The 16,382-nt window shown below is 47.2% G+C and overlaps 1 protein-coding gene across 1 annotated transcript; it reads left to right on the forward strand.

The window, feature by feature from the left end:
* Positions 1-334: 334 nt before the first annotated feature.
* Positions 335-6,782, forward strand: LOC129341684 (prokineticin receptor 2-like). Its single transcript, XM_054996995.1, is given in 3 exon segments — positions 335-925; positions 5,566-5,584; positions 5,586-6,782. Coding segments are annotated over 3 exon segments (1,215 nt in total). The 5' UTR covers positions 335-407; the 3' UTR covers positions 6,264-6,782.
* Positions 6,783-16,382: the final 9,600 nt, after the last annotated feature.

Here is a 16,382-nt window from a genome sequence, read left to right on the forward strand (position 1 = left end):
CTCCCCTTCTTTCATTTATTTGTGTAACTGCCCCCACCCCACACAGCTGACTGATAGATTTCTGTATGTGAATCTGAAAAAAGATTCAAGCATTTCTAACGAGTGGTTTATATTAAAAGGAACTGGAAATCTTACTTTCTTTTATGAAAGAACACCTCTTCCCCAAGGCAACCTGTGCATTTGAGGGAAACTTCGGTGCGAGGATAGCAGAGCCTTGACTTTGTTGCATTCTGTTCCTTCCTAATTTTGTTTATTTCCTTCCCTTCCCATTCCTAAAGGAAAGAAATGACATGATTGCCTCACACAATGACGATGCCGAGAGAGTGATTTGAAAGAGACCGTGATCTTTCCTACAGAAAGGCCCTTTGGGGAGCTATCAGGAAGGGAAGCTCGAGACATCAGCGAAGATGGGACAAGGCCCCGGCAGCACCATAGGGCAGGAAGGGCATCACCTTAATGACACGGCCACAAGCACCAACTTCGCGGCCATCTACAGTCTCTACAACGGAGACCTCAGCCCTTACCCAAACTTCTCTCTGCCCTTCAACTTCAGCTACAGTGACTACGACCTCCCCTTGGATGATGAGGACGACGTGACAAAAACCCGTACGTTCTTTGCAGCCAAGATTGTCATTGGCGTGGCACTGGTTGGGATCATGTTGGTCTGTGGCATTGGCAACTTTGTCTTCATTGCCGCTCTAGCCCGCTATAAGAAACTGCGCAACCTCACCAACCTGCTCATTGCCAACCTGGCCATCTCTGACTTCCTTGTGGCCATTGTCTGCTGCCCCTTTGAGATGGACTACTACGTGGTGCAACAGCTGTCTTGGGAACACGGTCATGTGCTCTGTGCCTCTGTCAACTACCTGCGCACCGTCTCCCTCTACGTCTCTACCAATGCACTCTTGGCAATCGCTGTGGACAGGTAAGGAGAAGAAAGGGAAATCTGGCTCACGTAGAGTCAAGAATGTTGCATAGCCCTCTGTAATGAATGTTTTTTTCAAAACTGATTCTGCCAGTTAACCCTCCATCCAGCCCTGCGGTGACAATTTAACTGACCAACAGTTAATTCCGTTTCTGCCCCAGGGCCTCCATTGCAAAGGACTGTTGCATTCTTCATCCCCTCCATGGGAGCAAGCAACAGAGGCAGGTGTCACCCCCCTCCCCGCAAGGCTCTCTTCACAGCCGCAGCAGGTGGCTGAGGGCATAAATACACGATGGGCCATAGTGCGTGACCAGATTTGGAGTCAGATGTTTATCAGTGGAACTCACCTTAAAAAGGGTCCCTTTGCTCAATGCTGTGATGGAGCCCTGTGAGATGGAGACGCAGCTTCCGGTTTCCCTCCTCCCCCACTTTCACCCATGGAAAGGGCGGTGATGGGGCCTTTTGTCCCTTTTCTCTGATTCCACATATCCTTCCTAGGGCATGTGGAGCCAGAGAAAAGGGACAACCCCCACCCACCACTGCTTCTGCTGGCAAAAATGGGGAGGAAGGAAACTGGAAGCTCCTTCTCCCCCTTGCCGTGCTGAAAGAACAAGCACTGTTAAGGCGAGTATCCCTGATGTGCATCCTACTGAATGCCTGGTTCTGCACCCGTGACCTGACATGTGTCGAGTGTATCGTGTAGTTTAGCCCTGAGAAGAAGGGTGGCAGGAACAGCATCTCCTGCAGCTCTGCAGTAGTTGGGTTCAGCAGGGCTGCAAACTGAACTTGACTGTTCTCTCAACCAAAGCCAGTCTGTTGTCTCCTGAAGCCAGAAGCTCACCACACGGACAGTGTAGCACTAGGCAGAGCTATACCCTTCTAAGTCAACTGACTCTGATGGGCTTAGAAGGATGGAGCTGTGTTTACGGTTGCACTTTGAGCCACAGAGGGCTTCGTTTACCTTTACGTATCTTCCTAGACAGGAGACTGCCGGGCTGGATGGGGTTATTGATGATTCTTTAAGGGGCCCCGATAATCCTACCTTTCTCCTCAAAGTGAAACAAGTGTAAATGAAGCTAAAAGGGGGGGAAACACATGAATGTGTGGATTCAAGATGTGTTTGTTAAAACTCCCTTGGGGAAGAATGCGTAAAGCGATATGTTTCACAGTCTGTGGGATTAGCAAAAGGTTTCACTTTGCAGTTGAACTGTAATAAACCCTTCGTACCACACAACAACTTGCAGGCTACACAGAGGCTTGGAAGAATGCATTTTACACTGTACCGTATTTTTAAACGTGAATCCAGAATATGATTTTCAGTTTGTTAGAGCCCTTAGAGAAATACACTAGAAAGAAAAACACACTGGTTTAGAAAGACCAATCCCAGAGCCACTTGTTTTTCCTTCCCATTGGGATCTGCTTAAGCTATCCTATGATTTTTTAAAAAAATATTATATCTTTGAGCAGTCTTGAAGAATTTGAACATAATCCTCCTAGTATGGAAGAATATGCGCAAAGCTGAAAGGAATATCTTTTGGAATCTAGCTAACAATACTAGTATAATAATTATTCTATTAGAAGCTAGATTCTTTAAGATATCTTTTGCAACTTTGCTCGAGTTCCTCCATACCAAGGAAGATTTTAGAGCCGTCGTAATTATGGACAGAGAATATTATCAGACAGAAGCAGAAAGACCACTGAAGAGATTGCACAGCGTGATTTCTGCTTTAAAGCTCCAACGAAATGTATTTAGTTAGAGAATCAGAGTGACTCTCAAAGAAGAGAGAACAATGAGATAGATAACAAATAATGAACATATAATTAACTAGGCACTCTGGGTACCGGAATGTTATGCAGTCGTAAGACGGCTTCTCTCCTGCTCCCCCTCAATATATCCATCATTTCAGGCAAAAATTCCACATTAGAGCCCTTACCTCAAAGTGTGCGATTCTCGTGAAGGCCTGAAATAAAATCATATACATTCAATACTTGTGATTTCATCCCACATCATTGTGCAGTTTGGATAGTTCAGATGAAAATGCTGAACTGGTCATCTCATCATGAACGTTCAACTATGACCTACCCTTGGATGACTGAGATGATGGATTGGATCCAGCCAACTTTTTCATTCACTCTCGCCCAGTTCTCCCCTTTACTGCAGTCCCCGTAGCCCCATGGCTTTTGTACGTGCAGGTCCCGTGATCCTCAGCGCAGCCTCTTCTTTCCTGAATGTCAAAGGAACACTTCCTTCCTTTTTCCCCCACCAGAAAGCTAGTTGGATCCAACCTATGAGAATACCTTCGAAGAGAGCAACGCCACCTGCTCTTCCTTAGTAACTCTTCCTTAAACAGCAGTACAATTGCATTGTTTCATTTTTTGGATCAGCGTCTTTTTAGGAGGCAGAAGGAAGGTCAAAGGGTCTAGGGGTGCTGCAGATCTCCTGGCAATCCTTTTCAGCATTCTAAAGTGTCCTGCTCAATACTTACCATGACCATGAACTGACTGAGGATTATGTTTGGCTTACATCAGGCTACTCTAAAAGCTGCCTGTGGGTCAGAAGCTGACTCACAGCTGATTGGGGGATTGGCTGGGAGTCAGGTCCTGATCTCATGCAACATGCGCGCATGCACTCATCATGTTGCACTGCTGCATCCAGTTTTAGAGGTGTGGTGGGCGCTGGCATCTCTCATGGTATCCACAGCACTAGGGTTGCAAAAGGCTGGGCAAAGTTTGGGAGTCCATGATGTCATCACGAACAAATGCAGCTCGCTCGCAAGACTCAGCTTCAAGTGTTTATCTGAAGTGAGAGCCCAACCAACTTCCTCTCCCTTCCCCAACCTCTTCCCTGGCAGACGGCTAGTGCTGGCTCCTTGCGCCTCCTCTGGTATCCTTTTATGGCTGGAATTTCTCTTACTCCCTACCTGGATACCTGCCCTCCCCCCCTCATTGCCTCTGTTCCCAGGTTGGTGTCTTGGCCCTTGGAGCTGCCCTCCCTCCATTCAGGCAGCAGCCAGGGTCCACTTTCCCCACTGGCAAGCCAGCACCACCACCCCATTTAGGCAGTTACTTGTTGGTGTCTTTCCAGCTTGTTTTCCTTACGCTGCATCTCCCAGCCTTCATGGTAAACTGGCCCCCATGAATGCCGTCCCTGGCTTCAATGCATGGAGCAGCTACTGCAGCCAGGGCCCCATTGGGCTGCCACTGTGATGGGCTACTGCAGGTGGGCTCACTGTGGCAGCTGCCTGGCTACAAGGGGGTCGACTGGAAAATAAACTGTGGAATATTACTGAAGCCAGAAGAGACCTTTGCCCACCAACCAAGATTTTAGCACAGGGACTTCATCACTTGGGTTTTTGCTTGTTTTTAAATAGCATTGATTTTTCTTTGGATAAAAATGAGCAGGGTCCTCTCAATAGGCCTTTTCCTATTAGGCTGTAAACCATGGCATTGACGTGCAACTAGTCAGGAACCAACAAGGTTGAGCAGCCAAGAAAATAAAAAATATTAAAGAAGTATAATTATTTATTTCACAGCGGAAAAACAATTAAAGACCATAGAACAAAGTTTAAAACCTTGAGACCTAGTAACATCCATTACAGAGAGTCACGAAATAGTCCACTGGAACTGCCAGGGGATAAACCCAGGACCACCTACATGCAAAGCACATGGTCTGCCACTGTTATGAATAATCACCCACCAGCAAACCTAAAACAGCATCACTTATAACAACGTCACTTACATAAATCCACATAAGAAGTGTTAGGCCCCTTTGTTTAGCCCTTTGTCCGCAAGCCCATTCATTCACAAGGACAATGGAAAATCAATGAAAAACTTGCTCTCGTGCCTTGCTCGGGGTATTCAAACATCCCCGGTGCAATTCCTGCTCTTAGTTGATTAAAAACATTTATCTCAAAGAGAACTGCCTGAGGAGCGTTGCTGGAACATCTGGGGAAGTGGCTTTCTATGACGTTAACTGGAAGAGCTAACCTGAAGTCTGAAGAGCAGCTCATGGGGAATATGTTTAGGATGTAGTGATAAGTCAGTCTCACAAAAGAAAATTCAACAGGGCTACACGAGCTGGCATTTGCCTACTAATCAGAGGTCTCCTGACACATTCCAAAGGTCACCTGTTATTTTACGCCTATGCTATGCCTTGATCAGCAGAGGAGCTCATGAGATCAGCTATTAAGGTTTTGACCTAAAGTCTCCAGCATGGGCCATGGCTCATGGCTTAGTGGCAGAGCATCTGCTTTACATGCAGAAGGTTCCAGGTTCAATCCCTGGCATTTCCAGCTTTTAAAAGGATCAGATAGTAAGTGAAGTGAAAGGCGCGTCTAACTGAGCCCCTGGAGATGAAACAATACTGACCTTGCTAGGCCAAGGGTCTGCTTCAGTAAGAGGCAGCTTAATTGGTTTATATGATTCCAGTGAAATGTGGTGGGCCCCAGATTAAACACGAGCAATTTCTAACATCTGTAATGAGAATGAGTCTTCTTTTTATTGGGAAATGCTATTTCTACATGGTGGATTTCAGGGGATAGTTGACATTTAAAAGGAGTGGTTCTTTTTGGTATCCAAACACATTATTTTATTGCACATCTTTGCAAATGAGAATTTGGAAACATCATTTGTCTTTGCAGGTACCTTGCCATTGTTCACCCCCTTGAAACCCCGGATGAACTACCAAACGGCGTCCCTACTAATCGCCGTGGTCTGGATCATTTCGCTTCTCGTCGCAATACCATCAGCATATTTTGCAACCGAGACAGTACTTTTCATGGTCAAAAACCAAAAGAAAATTTTCTGTGGACAAATTTGGCCAGTTGACCAGCAAATCTATTACAAATCCTACTTTCTTTTCATATTTGGTATTGAATTTATTGGACCTGTCGTCACGATGACTCTGTGCTATGCCAGGATCTCTCGGGAGCTTTGGTTTAAAACTGTGCCAGGCTTCCAGACAGAACAGATCAGAAAGAGGCTTCGCTGCAGAAGGAAAACGGTTTTGGTGCTGATGTGCATCTTGACGCTTTATGTCCTCTGTTGGGCACCTTTCTACGGCTTCACAATTGTCCGTGACTTCTTCCCCACGGTGTTTGTGAAGGAGAAGCATTACCTCACCGCTTTCTATATAGTAGAGTGCATTGCCATGACCAACAGCATGATCAACACCGTGTGCTTTGTCACAGTGAAGAATAACACCATGAAGTATTTCAAGAAAATCATGTTGCTCAGGTGGAGGTCGACGTATCATGGGAACAAGTCTAGTATAGAGATGGACATCCGGACAAGTGCAATGCCTGTCACAGAGGAGGTGGATTGCATTAGACTCACGTGAGTTCTTGGTGGTGGACGTGTCACAACAAAGACTCCCTTTTTGTGCATCTCTCCATGCACACTTTTGTGTGTGTGAAAATATTCCAGAGAAGGTTGCTGTAGAGCACTTCCCCAACGCTCCAATGGGTAAATCACCGGGAAATTAAACAGCTCTGCCCCAGTCACTCCATGTTTGCACCCTATTTATTCACAGCATGGGATTCTGCCTGGTGTCTCATGAAGATCAAGTGACAGTCCCCCCCCACCCCGTTCCTTGAATATCCCGAGGCTAACGGCATGCTAGCTCCGCATGTGTCTAAGAAGGCAGAACGCAGCCAACCATTTACGATCAGCAAGCGGCTTCACGAAGCCGCGGGCTTCAGACTTTCCCCCACATTATCGGAGCAAGCTCATGCAACGCCCCACATCAGAATCCACATCCTCCCAGTTTTATGCGCCTCTCTGGTGGAGAGAAGTTCTGGAGCCACATGGGATTCCCACCAAAATTGTTTCTAAACTGTCGCCCCCACAGCCCAGCAATACCATGCCTTGAAGTGGTCGCAGGAGTCGGACTAGGGTCTGTTTCACATCCCCACTCTGCCACGGAGGCTTCCTGGGTGACCTTGGGCCAGGCACACGCTTAGCCTAACCTACCTCACAGGGTTGTTGTGAGGATAAATCAGAAGAAGGGAGACCGTGTAAGCTGCGTTGGGTCCCCACTGGGAAGAAAGGCGGGGTATAAATAAAGTAAATAAATAAATAGTATTTGTTTGTTACAACAGTCTTGCAACAACTTAATGTTTACCTACCATGGACTCACTAATAAGATGTTGACTTTACTTGTATCCAAGTAAATGATACTAAATGAAGTTGCTGCAGTTTGAAGGAACCCAATCCACTGAGTTTTCAGGGAAGGATGTAAAGCTAACGTGTTTCTACACTCAAAACATGTTGACTTGAAACTCTGTAGATCAAGTTTTCATCTCTGTTGCATTTACTCATGCCAATATCATTACCTAGTTAGTGGAATTTGTCTAAAGCTTAACCCAGTTAATTATGGCTGTTTCCACATTGCCGGTCATTCCTGCCCGGACCCCACTTTTTGTGTGTATTTTGCTGAGTCTCTCCAACAAGTCAGCCTCCACATACACTCCCCAAAAGTGCTTACCTTGTGCTCTGAGGTCGCAGGACAGGTTCTACAGTTCTTATAAAAAGCAGTTTGGGAGGGGAGGTCAGGCATTTTCGTCATTGTCGCCGACCTCCCTTTTAAATGTTTTTTTGTTGTTCGCTCATGCACGATTGCATGCTGAGAGCTTTGGGGGAGGAGCTGGGCTGTGATCAGATGATTCCTCAGGGTGCTTTAACCATTCACACGCCCAAGAATGCTGAAGAAGAGCTCTGTCAGCCCATAGCAAAAGAAAAGACCAGGGAAAGTGCGATCCCAGAAAAGGCGCTGAAAAAACAGAAACCAAGCGGCGTGCGACCATTTGGCAAACAGAGACATCTGGAATCCTGGGGGAAAGCCGCCAGTGCTCTGTGAGTGGGCCATACCTACAAGGATGTGTAGAAACTGCCTATATAGCATAAGAAGTGTACATCAGGGTCAGAAATGCAAAGCATTGACTCAATCTGCCCCAAATTACCTCTGACAGAAGGGATTGTGACTTTCTAACCTTTCTCCTCCTGCTGCAGGCCCAGATTCCCCGCAAATGCTCATCCTGGTGGACAGGCGGCTCCCATAAATAGCATGAAGAGGGAAACTGAGTTCTATAGTGGGAGAGATCAGCAAAAATCACACACACACACACACACACACATTTCTGCTAAGCAGAAATGTTAAGCAGGATTCAACCCATATCATTGTATGAATACAGCTTTTCTGACGTGTCACAAGAAATTTGCCTTACCTTTAAATAACTGGATGCCATTTAATTGTTTTTAATTAAGATTTAGACTAAAAGAGACGGCTTCCCACTGAAATTTCATCATATGAAAAGGGTGAACATGAGAACATAAAATGAATCCTGCTGGATTAGACCAGTAGTCCATCGAGTCGAGCATCCTGCCTCACACAGAGGACAACTACTTACCAAGAGCAGAGCACAGAGGCAAGGCCTCCCCCTGATGTGGCCTCCTGGCCCTGGTCTTCAGAGGTTGACTGCCTCTGAATATGGAGGTTCTCTTTAGTCACCATGGTTAGTTGCCACTGATAGACCTATCTTCCATGACTCTGCCTAATCCCCTTTTAAAGCCATTTAAGATTTAAAGTGCCTACCCATTCCTTTCCGCATTTTTAGGGGCAGCCTAGAGAAAGGATAAAAATGTACATCCATTTAGAGGGTGGGCAGGAAGCATTGTCTTTACTCGGAACTGGCTTTGTGACATTGCCATGTAGCAAAAATCTGATGTGGCTACATGACACTGTGATAGGCTCATGCTTGCTACATGGTCTCTGACAGACTATGGTCACATTCCCCATAAAGACGAAGTTAACGAAACAAAGCAAAACAGTATCAGGGCAGCTCCCTACCTGGCAGCAAACACCTTTCAGTCAGTCAGTCAGTATAAAAGGTTATTTGGCTGACGGCTATTTGGGTAACATTTTGGCTTCCTGGCAGTACCACAGTTGTGATGAAAATGTTCACGGGGGAGCATTCAGTACAGCCCTAATTTATTTTAGTAGGATGCAAAAAGGATGACACTTGTGAAGCCCCCCCCCCCCTTACCTTGGGTGTTGCCCAATACAGTGCATTGGCCAACACCCAACATCACATTTGCCATCTGAAAAAAGGAGAGCGGAAAACTGGTCAGTTCTAGATCTCGGAAATTCTGGTTGCTGGTAGTTTCAGGTGGGCAGCCGTGTTGGTCTGTAGTAGAAGAGCAAGATTTGGGTCCAATAGTACCTTAAAGACCAACTAGATTTCCAGGTTACGAACCTTTGAGAGTCAAAGCTCCCTGTCGTAACATTTGTCCTTTGAAGCATGATCCATTGCCATTTTATTTAGAACTGTCCCATTGACTTTATTTATTTATTTAATTTATTTGGCTTCTATTCTGACCTCCCCGCCTCAACCATATGCCTGGCAAAACATCTCTGTCTTACAGGCCCAGTGGAAAGATGATAAATCCTGCCGGGCCTTGGTTTCAATCAACAGAGAGTTCCACCTGGCCTCTGGTTGAGGCCAGGTGGACCTCCCGGGGGCCAGGGACCACCATTAGTTGTTTCTCCACTGATCAAAGTGTCCTCCAGGGTATATATAGGGAGAGGCCGTCCCTCAAATATGCTGGTCCCAGTCCACATAGGGCTTTATAGGTTAATACCAAAACTTTGAACCTGCTCCGGTACTCCACTGACAGCCAATGCAGCTGGCGCAGTATAAGTGTTATATGTGCCCCATTCGGGACTCCCGCAATAACACGCACAGCTGCATTTTGAACCAGCTGTAACCTCTGGACCAGACTCAAGGGAAGCCTTGCGTAGAGTGACTTACAGTAATCCAATCTAGAGGTGACTTGCTTGGATCACTGTAGTTAAGTCATGGGTTGAAAGATAAGGGACAAGCTGCCTGGTCTGTCGTAGGTGAAAAATTGGAGACTGGGGAACCGCTGTGACCTGTGCCTACTTTGTCAGGGAGGCACCCAGGATCGCTCCCTTGAAACCAGTGCAAGGGGCACCCCATCAAGGGTTGGGAGCTGGAGTCCCGAGCCCAAGGACCCACAGCTCACATACAAGACCTCCGTCTTCACAGGATTCAATTTCAGCCGAAATAGCACTTTAGTGGTACTTGCTCCAAAGTAAAGGGATTGAAACCAATAAGCTGCTTTGTTGAATGTTTTGACTATAGCACAATCTTGAAAATCTGCTTTGATGACCTCTCTACAATCTTCTCCCATGTCTAGGGTTTTTCTACAGCTCTCTGACCAGCTTTTAAGTGAACCACCACTGTACGTTCTAAGTAAATTGCTATAGTTGATAGGAGTCAACAGAGTACAAGAGCGCAGAGTCCTGAATCCCCTGGCTTTGTTTATTATGACACCAAGCTTTTGTTCTTGACTGCTACGCATCGTCCTTTTGTAAAGTGTTGTTTTGAAGCAAGTGAAGCTTTGGTGGGTCACTCTGTCTATTTGTGAATTTGTGTGGGAAAGAGTATTCATGTGGCTCAATAAAATTGGAAGACATCACAACTTTGAGAGGAGATGGTGACTGTTTTTAAGGGAGTGCTTGGTGGGCTGTTGGAGGTGTGTGAGGATGTGACACACAGGAATTCCTTTGCAACCCAAACCGGGGGTGATCTGGGCATGCAGGTGTATCAGGGCAGGTAGCAGAAACAGGTAGGCACCTTGTAGAATGCAAGCAGAAGAAGATGCCATTCTGCTCGGACAAGCTGAAAGAAACAGCAAAGGGCCACCTGAAAAGCTCCTGCACTGGAATTGTGTGTTGGTGTGTCCGTTTGCTACTGTTGTTTGCAGTGCTGTGCTGTGGTCTGAATAATGATGGGATTCTTTAGTTAACTGCCATGGCTGCGTCTTCACGGTTGAACTCTGCCTTGAGCCCTAGGCAATGCCCCCCCCCTCCAAAGGGGTACGGAAAGCTACAGCTAACGATCCTGGCGAACCACAAGAGCACCTGTGAGGACACGAACTTCGGGTCACCTGACCACCCTCTCCCACTGCTTGAAGGACGGTCGAGGTACTCCAGCCACAGCAGATGATTCTGATGCCGACAGAGTCCTTGTTTCGAACCTGCATGAAGCAGAAAAGAAATGGGATGCTCCATCGGTGGGTCCAGGGTGGAGGAGACATGATTTCAGCCAAAGGTAGACCATCTTATAGCTCACAGGCATCTGCATGATGCATATATCTAAATTTATCTAAATATCAGTATTTTTTTAAAAAATGAGTTTTTAGTGAAACATAAGCACAGCAACGTCTATTCAGAACGACTAAAGGAATGCAAGAAACATAGAAAGCACAATGAGATAAAAATACACCATGCTTGAAAACGCCTTGTATGAATGCTAAAAAATAGATATGCTCAACCGTCAGTAGCGCATCAGTAGCAAAGCCTCCCGTCTCACATGGCCAACAGGCAGTGACCTACTTCATTCCACAGAAAAGGGACACTGTGGCCTCATGCCGTGTGCATTTGAATATATCCTCCCCTCCTTCCAAGGATATATTTATTTATTTATTTAGTCTATTTATATCCCACTTTTCTATCCAATGGGGACCCAAAGCAGATAACAACACACAGAGAGGGAAGAACTGGAAAGGGGCTCCAGATGCCAAAGTGGGGGTTCAAGGGGCTGGGGGCAGCACAGAATTCAACTTCCACACTCTCCTGTAGGGTGGCCAGATGCCCCTCCCCAAAACTGGACAGGGGTCCCTGCGCTCACCTCGTAGTACTCGTATTCACTCACGCAAAGTGGAGTGCTGAGATGGGTGCACGTTCCTGGCCCCAGTGCGATGATGTCACAGGAGGCCGGGGTGGCCGGCCAACAGCTTCCCTGGTGCGCAGGAGGCCAGGCAGACCGGAAGCCGGGGAGGAGGGGAGGGGGAGGGGGCAGAGCAGGAAGGCCCACGGGCCCTGCTGCCAGCCCTTTTATACCAGCAGCCAGCCACTCCTCCCCTGCACACAAAAATACTGGACATTTATAGATCTGATATTTTAACTCTGTTTCCCTCCTGGACAGTCCAAGAAAAAAAACATGAGTGGAGCCAGAGGGCAGCAGATGAGAGTGAGGATTCACACGCCTCAGGCGGGCTCTGTGTGTGTGTGGGGGGGGGAGTCTTCCAGTTGCCCAAGCAGGTCTTCCCTCCTGTAGCTGACCTTCTCCTCAGCTCTAAGATCTGACCATCAGGCTAAGAGCCAAAGGGCAAGACCTGTCAGGCCCTGTATCCATTGTGACTCCATGTTGGATTCAGATGCTTTCTCGTGCTGTGATTTTCCAGTGCCTTTCCATCCGCAGGTTGCAGACGACCAGCTGCATTCCCAGGGAAACGGGAAGGCCCCTTATCTCCTAGTCTAAACAGCGTCCTTGGAGGAAGTTCTCCCTCACGCTCCCAGGCTTCAACTGTAGCGGGACAATGGGGGGGGGATTCTGAGGGACTGGGTGATATACTGCTTTTGGTATCCATCAAGTCATTCTCAACAAAGCTTCCGTGTCAGCTGGAAGCTTTGATGCCTTTGGACTAACTATGGACACTTGTGCTATGGATGTAATCTTTCAGTAAAGAACCTTTTGACTCAAGACCTTGGATTTCTTGCAGCAAGGGGTTGGGAGATGAATTCAGAGTAATTTGAATTCCTTAAACTGACAACCCAAAGGGCAAGAGCTCTTGTCCTTGCCCTTGTGCATCTGGGCACGCCCAGGCCTTTCAGGCCTGTATAGAAAGAAGAGCAAACTCAGCAGTATGTTGCTCAGCTGCTGCTAACAGGCAGCATCTTCCCCACTTGCTCCCCTGCCAGATGCACGTGGGAAGTTAACAGACTCGTCTATCTACATAAAAGGGAAACCGTGTTCCCGACGACACGCTCGTCTCCTGGTGCGCCTGCGCAGGAGCACCGGATGAAAAGTGTGTCTGGGCCCAATGATTCCTCCAGAGGGAGCCACTGCCACAGGATAGCCAGGCAAGCCCTCCTGCCCCTCTGGAGAGAGCTACCGCCACAGGAAGCCCAGCATCCCTGCTTTTTCTAGGGCCTGTTTCTTTAAAAAATGAGCTCTGTTGCTAGTTAACACGACAATTAAAATCCCAGCTGCACCCAAGTTTCTCTGATCCTTGAGAATGGAATTCCATGTAGGTCCAATTTTCAGCCCTCTCCCATTATTATTATTATTATTATTATTATTATTATTATTATTATTATTATTATTATTATACTCTGATTATTGAAGTGGATTCAAATTGTGTTATGATTTATTGTTTATTGAACATTAAGGGAAGTTGCAATAGCAGTTCAAACAATTCCTCCATAAGCAAGAGAGAAAGGGTCTTTTCCTCAACACTCTGGGGAGAATGACCACCTATAAGGAGAAAAATGGGATTGTGTCAGACAATTCTACCCCTAACGTATGCACATTAATTGTGAAGTTTGCAAAAGTCCAATTCACTTTGAAGCGTGCATGTGCAAAAATCTCTCCATGCAACTGGGAATCCAATTTTTATAATGTTCTTCATTGAACTGTTAGTCGCCTCAGTAGCCCTGCATGGACAGAAGGGTGGAATATAAATTCTGTAAACAGATAATAAATAAAGCCCTGAAAAAGCAGGAGACTTAAGCTGGGGGGGGGGGGAGTAAACACCAACACTTTAGAACACAAGTCCTGTTGCCCTTGGAGTCTGTAGTTTATAATTTAGAGACATTCTCTTATATTTAACAGGAAATGGGTAATTTGTGGACATGCCCTAAGGTCTCGTGACATTAATTAGTTCTGGAACAATGCTTAGACGGTTCAGTTGCTCCTTATATTAAAGTTTTTTTAATCTGTTCCTGATTCCGTGGACCCAGATATATGACACTCCTTTCCTTTGTACCTCTGTGAATGTTCATTCTTTCAAGAATCTCAGGCCCAAACTGCTCGTGCTGATGCATCGAGCAGCCCCTGAGAAACTAGTCTTCCAACCAGCTCCCCACCACCACCACACACACACACACACACACCATGTGGTTCTCAGTGCAGGTAAGATGGTTTTACACGCTTCTAAAGCTGGATTTGGGGAGGAGAGAGCTGCCCTGCAAGCAACTAGGAACCGGGACATGGGTAAAAAATCTCTCAGAAACTCCAGATTGTACAGCCCATTTGTGCCCCAAATTTGCCCACTGTGACGCGCAGGAGCACTCTCCAGGGCCCTCCGGGAGCTCTCCAGGGTGCAACAGGCCCTGGAGAGCTCCTGCGCATCACAGTGGGCCAATATGGGGCACAAATTGGCCCGCTGCAGAGCGTGGGTACACGCCACCCAGGAGTAAGCCCCGAGTGGCATGGGGACGGGGACGGGAGCAAGGAACTGGCAACCCTAAGGCAGGGACATCAGGGAAGCATGACGTTGCTGCCCTCTACCACTTCTGGGTTTTTCCTGGAAGCGACACACGTAACAACAATTTTATTCTCCTGCTGCAGCTGGGAGATGGAGCGGGGCATTCCCTGCTCTGACCAGAGATAGGCACACCTAGTTCAAATGCAATTGGGAGCTGGGCAGAAGAGGCACATGGCACCTTTTCTGCAGTCACTCCAATTAAGTTACCAATTAAGTTCTGAGTTCAAGTCAAGGTCTTTGATATGACCTATAGATCCCTGCATGGTCTAGGGCCCACCCACATGTCTGCAGGACCACCTCCCCCAATATGCTGCACGGCCATTTGCAGCAGCTTCACTCATCTGAGCAAAAGCTTGTGCAGGTGCCACTCTGCCAAAGGTAAGACCTAGGGTTGCCAGCCTCCAGGTAGGGCCTGCCATTCTCCTAGAATGACTACTGATCTCCCGACTACCCTGGAAGAAATGCCAGCTTGGAGCGTGGGGTCCACATGGCCACTGAGCGCCCTCCCCATCTATCCAGGCACTGCCCCCCAATTTCCAAGAATTCCCCAGAGCTGGAGTTCCCCACCCTGGTAAGATCAAGGACCGTCCTGTTGTGACTCCCACCTAATGGAATGGCCAGCCTGCCAAGATCAGGAAGAGTCCACCGCAGAACGGGCAAAACGCAGTTGTCCAGGACGGCATTTTTGCAAAGTAAATAGGCTTCAGTGTTAATGTCTGCAGGGGGGAAGTATGGCATTGTTTTTGTACTCTTTTGCCCAGGCTTGCCAGATCCCTGCTTATTACTGCAATACAATAATGCTGATCGTTGGAGTATTGTTACAAACAGGCATGCTCTTGAGGAAGAGATCCAAAACAAGCATGGAGTTAGAATCTCTTCTAACGCATGAAGCCAGGCAGCTGATTTCTCCATAGACCTGTGAAAATAAAAGGAAAGAATTAATTGCCACATAGACTTGTTGATGGTCTTCACCTGGTTTGGGGAACACCAGACGCATAGCCTTGGGCGTGGATTCTCAGTGATTCCTACAAATGGAAAAAACTTTTATGTTTCTGTGTCATGTAACTGGGTGCATTTATGAATTACTGATTGATTTGTACTTACTAATTTATGTACATAGGAATATGATGGAGCAAGCCACTATCATTACCAACTATTTATTGCACTTGAGCACTTTGTGATGTTTTTAATTGGTCACACTTAGTACACTTTATGAAAGGGTAATAGATTTATTATTCGGCATAAGAGAGTAGTGTATTATTCAGCACTGGTAGTATCTGTCACAGGCGAGCCTACGGCTCTCGTTTTTTCCTTACCTCGTACCTGGCAGCACTTCCTGGATGGATGTTGGCATTTCGTGCTGGAGGTCCCTGCTTATGACAGGCAATCTCCTCCCAATCCCTTCCAATGGGGAAGGGGGCAGGGTGGGGAAAGGCCTGGCAATTTTCCCCAATTCTTCTTCCTAGCTGCAAGCCCCCCCTCCTCCCCCCAGAGCATTCTGGTGCAATTTTTTGGTTAAACTGGAAGTGGTGAGGGAAGCTCTGCATTCCCCCCAAAACTCTATGATAAAACCCAGGGGCCCCTAAGCTGGGAACTGGCCCTGCTGGATTAGGCGCCTCCATGTTCTGTCCTGCTCTCAGCCACCCTGCTGAAGTTTCTCTTCCAGGGCAGGAAGGGCTGTAAGATGACCGTGATACACACGGGCAGGACACATCTAGCTTGGACCTGAAGGCAGCCATGGGGGGGAAACAGTCATACAGGCAAGTCAGTTTTGGCATCCAAGATGCTGCCCTTGGGGGAAGGCCACAATTCATGCCTCATCTAAATGCCCTGCTGAGCTGGAAAAACCAAGGTCACACGGGAGAAAGCCGGATAGCTGGATTTAGAGAAGCATGGCGGCTGGCCAAATCAACACAGGGCATCCGTCTCCTTTATAGCTGTCTCCTGTGAAATCTTTCTCAGTGCAATCGGGTTGGGGTTCCGCAGATGCCGCAAGACTTTGGGTTGGATCCCACACTAAATTTACGAAACTTTCCTGCTTCTCCACTTCCACTGCCACCCTCTGATCTCCGTGAAATGCGTCTCTTGGGGATAGATAACCATG

The sequence above is a fragment of the Eublepharis macularius genome, chromosome 1 (genome assembly GCF_028583425.1).
Source record: "Eublepharis macularius isolate TG4126 chromosome 1, MPM_Emac_v1.0, whole genome shotgun sequence".
NCBI lineage: Eukaryota > Metazoa > Chordata > Lepidosauria > Squamata > Eublepharidae > Eublepharis > Eublepharis macularius.